Source organism: Protobothrops mucrosquamatus, unplaced genomic scaffold, assembly GCF_001527695.2.
Source record: "Protobothrops mucrosquamatus isolate PMUCROS unplaced genomic scaffold, P.Mucros_1.0 scaffold8835, whole genome shotgun sequence".
Taxonomy (NCBI): Eukaryota; Metazoa; Chordata; class Lepidosauria; order Squamata; family Viperidae; genus Protobothrops; species Protobothrops mucrosquamatus.
Genome location: NW_015394628.1, coordinates 6306 through 11699, shown reverse-complemented (window position 1 = coordinate 11699; position 5394 = coordinate 6306). Strand labels below are relative to the sequence as shown.

At 37.1% G+C, this 5394-nt stretch overlaps 1 protein-coding gene and 2 non-coding genes across 4 annotated transcripts; all 3 read right to left on the bottom strand.

Annotated features, from left to right (window-relative positions):
• Positions 1-461: 461 nt before the first annotated feature.
• LOC107300861 (40S ribosomal protein S12-like) lies at positions 462-5058 on the bottom strand. Of its 2 annotated transcripts, none has more exons than XM_015830147.2 (5): positions 5028-5058; positions 4807-4850; positions 2791-2907; positions 848-950; positions 462-581 (listed from the first exon to the last, which is right to left on the bottom strand). In XM_015830147.2, the coding sequence occupies exons 2-5, from the start codon at positions 4818-4820 to the stop codon at positions 471-473; spliced, it is 345 nt and encodes a 114-aa protein (XP_015685633.1). In that variant the 5' UTR covers positions 4821-4850; positions 5028-5058; the 3' UTR covers positions 462-470. The 2 variants fall into 2 exon arrangements, with proteins under 2 accessions (XP_015685633.1, XP_015685635.1); XM_015830149.1 differs by having other exon boundaries at positions 5012-5030.
• On the bottom strand, positions 649-738 carry LOC114923719. Its single transcript, XR_003810695.1, has one exon. It is a non-coding gene; the product is annotated as a small nucleolar RNA SNORD100 (small nucleolar RNA).
• On the bottom strand, positions 1569-1640 carry LOC114923718. The gene has a single exon (XR_003810694.1). It is a non-coding gene; the product is annotated as a small nucleolar RNA SNORD101 (small nucleolar RNA).
• Positions 5059-5394: the final 336 nt, after the last annotated feature.

Below are 5394 nucleotides of genomic sequence, written 5' to 3'. Positions count from 1 at the left end.
TTACTGTAATTGAGCTTGCAATTAGTCTTAAGACCTAGCGGTCATTAATTGGGACAAAGTGTGAATGTGCCAGATTTTACACTTTTTGTCATGGCTGTTAAATGAACTTATTGTTGAACGGGTGGTTTTTTTTTTTTTGCCAAAAACTGCCAAAAAAATGCCTGAAATTACAGTCCTATGACTACAGGATGCTGCAGCTTTAAATGTGAACTGGCTGTCACATGCCCAAAATGCAACCACACGACTGGTGGGGTGTAATTGGTTGGCAGAACTTCGGAACCGAGTCCTAAGTAGCTTTGGGTAGGTCCATAACTTTGAACAGTCACTAAGTGACCAGTCATTAAACAAGGACTACCTGTACTTTAAATGTAATACTCAAAGGATATGATGTAATAACTTGCAGTTTTAAGGAGCCTGTAGAAGTATACAATTTAATAAATGCAAATTAATCTAAAATAAAAAAGAACATGTTATCTTACTTTAACAACCACACAACTGCAACCCACAACTTTACGAGGTTTTCCTTCTCTGTCGATCTTGCAGAGACCTACCCACTCACCAAGCTTCTTGTTATCATCAACCTGTTAAGAGAGATTTGCATTTTGTTAGAAGTGCTAATACAAGGCAGTAAATACAGAATCAAAAGTAGCTGCACACTCAGACCATCAGGGTAACAATTTGTGGGTTTTTTCCTCACAATTCTCAGTAGAGGGAGCCAAGTTATCATCACTGTACAGCATAAATAGCACTAACTTGTTTTAACCAAGACATCCTGAACAGTTGCATGATTTTACTATAAACTACTTGATTGTCTCGTATTACCACTTCTAAATAAAATAGCTGTTACCTTTATTAGATTGATCTGATGTTCAGCACAAAGAGCTTCAACCAGCTTGACATACATAGGTTCGTCACAATTGGATGCAAGAACACAAAGATGGGCTTGACGTCTAAAATGGGAAAATTACCATATAAAATTGTTAAGCTTATCTACATTTGTTTCCTTAACATAGCTGTTTGGATTGTTATTTGTAAGGTGTAAGACAGGGGTAGTCAACCTTGGCTCTTTTATAACTCATGGACTTCAACTCCCAGAATTCCTGAGCCAGAATTCTGGGAGTTGAAGTCCATGAGTCATAAAAAAGCCATGGTTGCCTACCGCTGGTATAAGATATGAAGACGGGGGATTACACCCATAAAACCCAAATCATAATTTTCAAATCATTTCCTAGTTGTGCTAGAGAAATAGATTTTGGGAAGGTGGTATAGAAAGCTGAAAAAGAAAAAGGGTAGAGCTAAAATGTTTCTATGAATATGTTTAATTCAAAATTTTAATACCAAGTCATTGACTAGAAATATCTTAATGAAAGGAAGTGTTCATACAATTCTAAAATTAAAACCAGTTATCATTCAACTGTTGCATTTTAAATCTTTTTTTTTTTTAAATCCATTTGTTTACTACCTAGAAGTAGGTAAACCTAGCATAACCATTTAGTCATTCAAAGAATGACCTTTAAGGTTATGTTATTGTTCCTGGCTTGTTTAAAAAATGAAACTCCTCTCTACAGGTTTGTCAGACTATTATTGTCACTCATAGAGAGTGAAGGGGTATCCGACTTTTATGAAGTCATCATTCAAACACTGTAGTTCTTATCTTTTGAGTCTAATATACCATTTGCTGCTCACCTAGCCTCTTCCTTCATCTTTGCCCTCTGGCTAAAATCTGAAATGCATCCCATTATTAAACTATACAAGCTCAGCCTATCTTTTCCCATCTTCCCAACCCCTTGCTTCCCTGTTACATTTAATTAATTCACTTGATAGACCGGTTTTACCTTTCTACTATCACTTCCACATATCCATCCAATGGACCTACTTTAACTCACCATCACTACATACTACTGGCCCTCCTTTCCCCTTTATCCCTTTCTAGAACAAGTCTACTGGCACATAAATACTGTCTCTGTTCAGAAAACAAACATATGTTCCAGTTTAGTGCATATATAAAGCCTAAGTGCTTTAATCCAAGCACAGACTACTCAACATGACTGATCTGTACATATAATGGCCAGGAGATCCTTAAAATATAGGATGTTGCATAGTCCCAGGAAAATGTATTTGAGTTAGGGAAGATGCTGATGGGTATTATCATTGCATCTTATTACTGAACACATAATTTTCCTGAGATAAGCAATTACAAAGTCCTGAAAAAGATATAGCTTCTCTAAAACATACTAGACCTTCTCCAAGCACACTCCAAGTTGGGTTCAAACAACTACATATTTTTAGAATTTGGTGTTTACAATACTGCTGGAGGAAGCAGTAACAGCAGCATGTTTGGTTCCCTTTTCCAATATAACTGTCAAAGATACCTAACTTTCATTCTGGAGAAACAGACATAAACTCTAATGAAAACACAGCAAATAAAAGGAAAATAACATCTTCACTGATCTGTCCCATACCAGGACTGCAAGGCTGAACCCAACTGAATTAATTATGAAATTGATCTATCGTAACATACTTTTACACTAATCTTTAACAACACATTCGGGTCAATCATGTCAGCAATTACCATGCAGTGAGTAGGGAAATTTGCAATTTAAGTCCCACATTTAATTTCATCTCGCATTCATAAGACAATTATTGGGAGAATAGACTTTAACATTTAGAATATGTGTCTTCTTAAATATCTTAACATTCTTCTGACAAGTATTATGCCAACATGAATTTCATACAAAATCAAAGCAATAGGCTGTACAATCCCACTTTCGAGAAAGGCTAATCACTTACTTGTCCAAGGCTTTGGCAGCTTCACGAATTCCACGAGCTAATCCATCATGGATAAGTGCAGTTTTCAACACTTCTTGAAGGGCGGTGTTGACATCCATTATGCCTCCAGCAGTTATGCTATATAACAATATGAAATAAGCAAGCTAATGCATATAACAATAGAAATTCCTTAAACTTGGATTGTAATTTTAATGGTAACCTGAAGCACAAGGATGCAAAAGACCTGGACAATTAAAAGGATTGCAAGTTCAAAATAGATATGAAGTAGGAATACAGAGGAAGAGTCCTTAAAGTTAGAAATTAGGGGAAAAAAACAATCACTTCATACTTTGGGGAAACACTAAAGATTACAGTGATTTAGACAAACATCTGAACATAAAACACAGATCTATGCCACATCTAGCCATTAGAATACAAAAATTAAGTCTATAAAATATGCATTTTAGCAAGCAAATGCATAGTGAATATATATAGAAAACTATCATCTCATATAGAGGATGCAAAAGAACTAAAAGTCATGTAAGAAAAAAAAATCTATTGTGTCAAATTTATATTTGAGAACCAGTTTGATGCATTGGTTAAGGTACAAGCCTAGAAACAGAAGACTGAGTTGCAGTCCTGCCTTAGGCATGATCAACTAGCTAGGCAACTTGGGCCACAACTACAGTCTCAACCTAACCCATAGTGTTGTGGGGAAAATAGGTGCATCGGTATGTTCATCAACTTGAGCTGTATATGTGAAAAAGGGCAGGATAATTTTTTTTAAAAAAAAGCAGACTGGCATTTCAAAGCAAACTAGAATTAGTTACAATTACTTGAAACTAATTTTTTCTCCTCGCTGCTGAATTTGGCTGCAGTTACTTCCTTACATCATAATTTTCTACTCCATTTAAATCCATACAAATTACACTCAAAAATTTTCCTATTCAGTCTTTATTCCACCTCAACTATTCAGTGATAGGAACATTGCATAGCTATATCACGTAAATATATTTAAAATATATTTCAATTTATAAATATATAAACATGTTTATATATTTACATAAATATAAATGTATAGAGATAAGATAACCTTGTCACTTTTTTGTGAACACACTGGCATACATTAAAACACGATATTCGGATACTTGAATATTTGTATATTCTGAGTATATATATATATATATATATATATATATATATATATATATATATATATATATATATATATATATATATTTCAAAATTTGGATTGCTAACAAAGAATTAAGGGAGAACTGGAATAGCCATTTCGAACTTTTTAGTTCTTTTCAACCAGACATACCCTTCTGAGATTCGAACCTGGGCTGTCTGCTCACAAGAGTTAAAGATTTAAATGGGAGAGTAGTATAGCTATTTTGGACTCATTTGTCCTCTTCAGCTGGACACACCCTTTATGGGATTTGAACCAGGTTAATCTGAAATTAATTAAATGAAATTAATTCAGTTAATCTGAATTTGTAATGTATCACAGTTGCGACTTGAGCCTGCTTAACGCCCCTAGTTGGGGGGCTGCAAGGCAAAAGAGATTATTAAAAAAAGTAGATCTGCAGTATAGCAGTCAAAAATGCCAAGGTTTAATCAATCAGACCGGTCTGTCTGAAAAACTTTTTCTCTTTCTTTCTTTCTTTCTTTCTTTCTTTCTTTCTTTCTTTCTTTCTTTCTTTTTCTATCTATCCATCTATCCATCTATCCATCTATCCATCTATCCATCTATCTATCTATCTATCTATACACACACACATATTCTGCCATTACAGAATTTACTGGCGAGCAAAAATTAGAACAAAAGACATTTTAATAGCTCTTGGCAGTAATCAAAGAAAGCTGGGGGGGGGAAAGCATTAGGCCCCACCACGTGGACTAAGCCGCCCCGCGCTCCATGCACAGAACCCTGCTTGGCGAGGACAAGGCGAACAAGGAAGCGCGCGCGCGTCTCAAATGGCCTCGCGGACACCTGGGACGCGATGCCAGTGTCTCCGCCTCGCGCACACTTACCCTTCCTCGGTCATGGTTGGTGGTAATGCTCCCACCAGGAGTTCCTGAAAACAAGACAAATCTCCGTTAAGGCTTCGAAAATGCACCCCAAAGTTTGTCCTCCCGCCTTATCCTTTTAGTTCCTCCCCCCCACCCGACCCCGAAAAGCGAAAGAAACCAATAACCTTTTTTTAAAAAAAAAAATAATACTAAACTCCAGGCCTACCAAGGCACGCGCTCACCTTACAACTTCCACGAGTCGCCGGTGAAAAGGAAGAGGAGGAGCCTCCGGACTCTTATTTAACCCCGCAAGGACCCCCCCCTACTCCCCGCTTCTGAAAATAGGTGTCTAACTATATTGCCTGTTTTTGGCAGAACGGGGGAAACTTGTAGGAATTTCAAAGGTTAAACAACAGAACAGAAGGCGAAGGTCGCGTATTCGGGCGGCGAGAATCTTTGAAGCACTAAGACTAAGCCAGGGGTAAGGCAACCTCGGCTCTTTTATGACTCGTGGACTTTAACTCCCAGAATTCCTGAGCCAGCTATGCTGGCTCAGGAATTCTGGGAGTTGGAGTCCACGAGTCATAAAAGAGCCGAGGTTGTGCCTAC

Coding starts and splice junctions, on each gene's coding strand:
- LOC107300861 (XM_015830147.2), bottom strand. Junction 951..2,790: donor GCTGCCAAAGCCTTGGACAA/GTAAGTGATTAG, acceptor TTCCCATTTTAG/ACGTCAAGCCCATCTTTGTG. Junction 582..847: donor ATCAGATCAATCTAATAAAG/GTAACAGCTATT, acceptor CTCTCTTAACAG/GTTGATGATAACAAGAAGCT.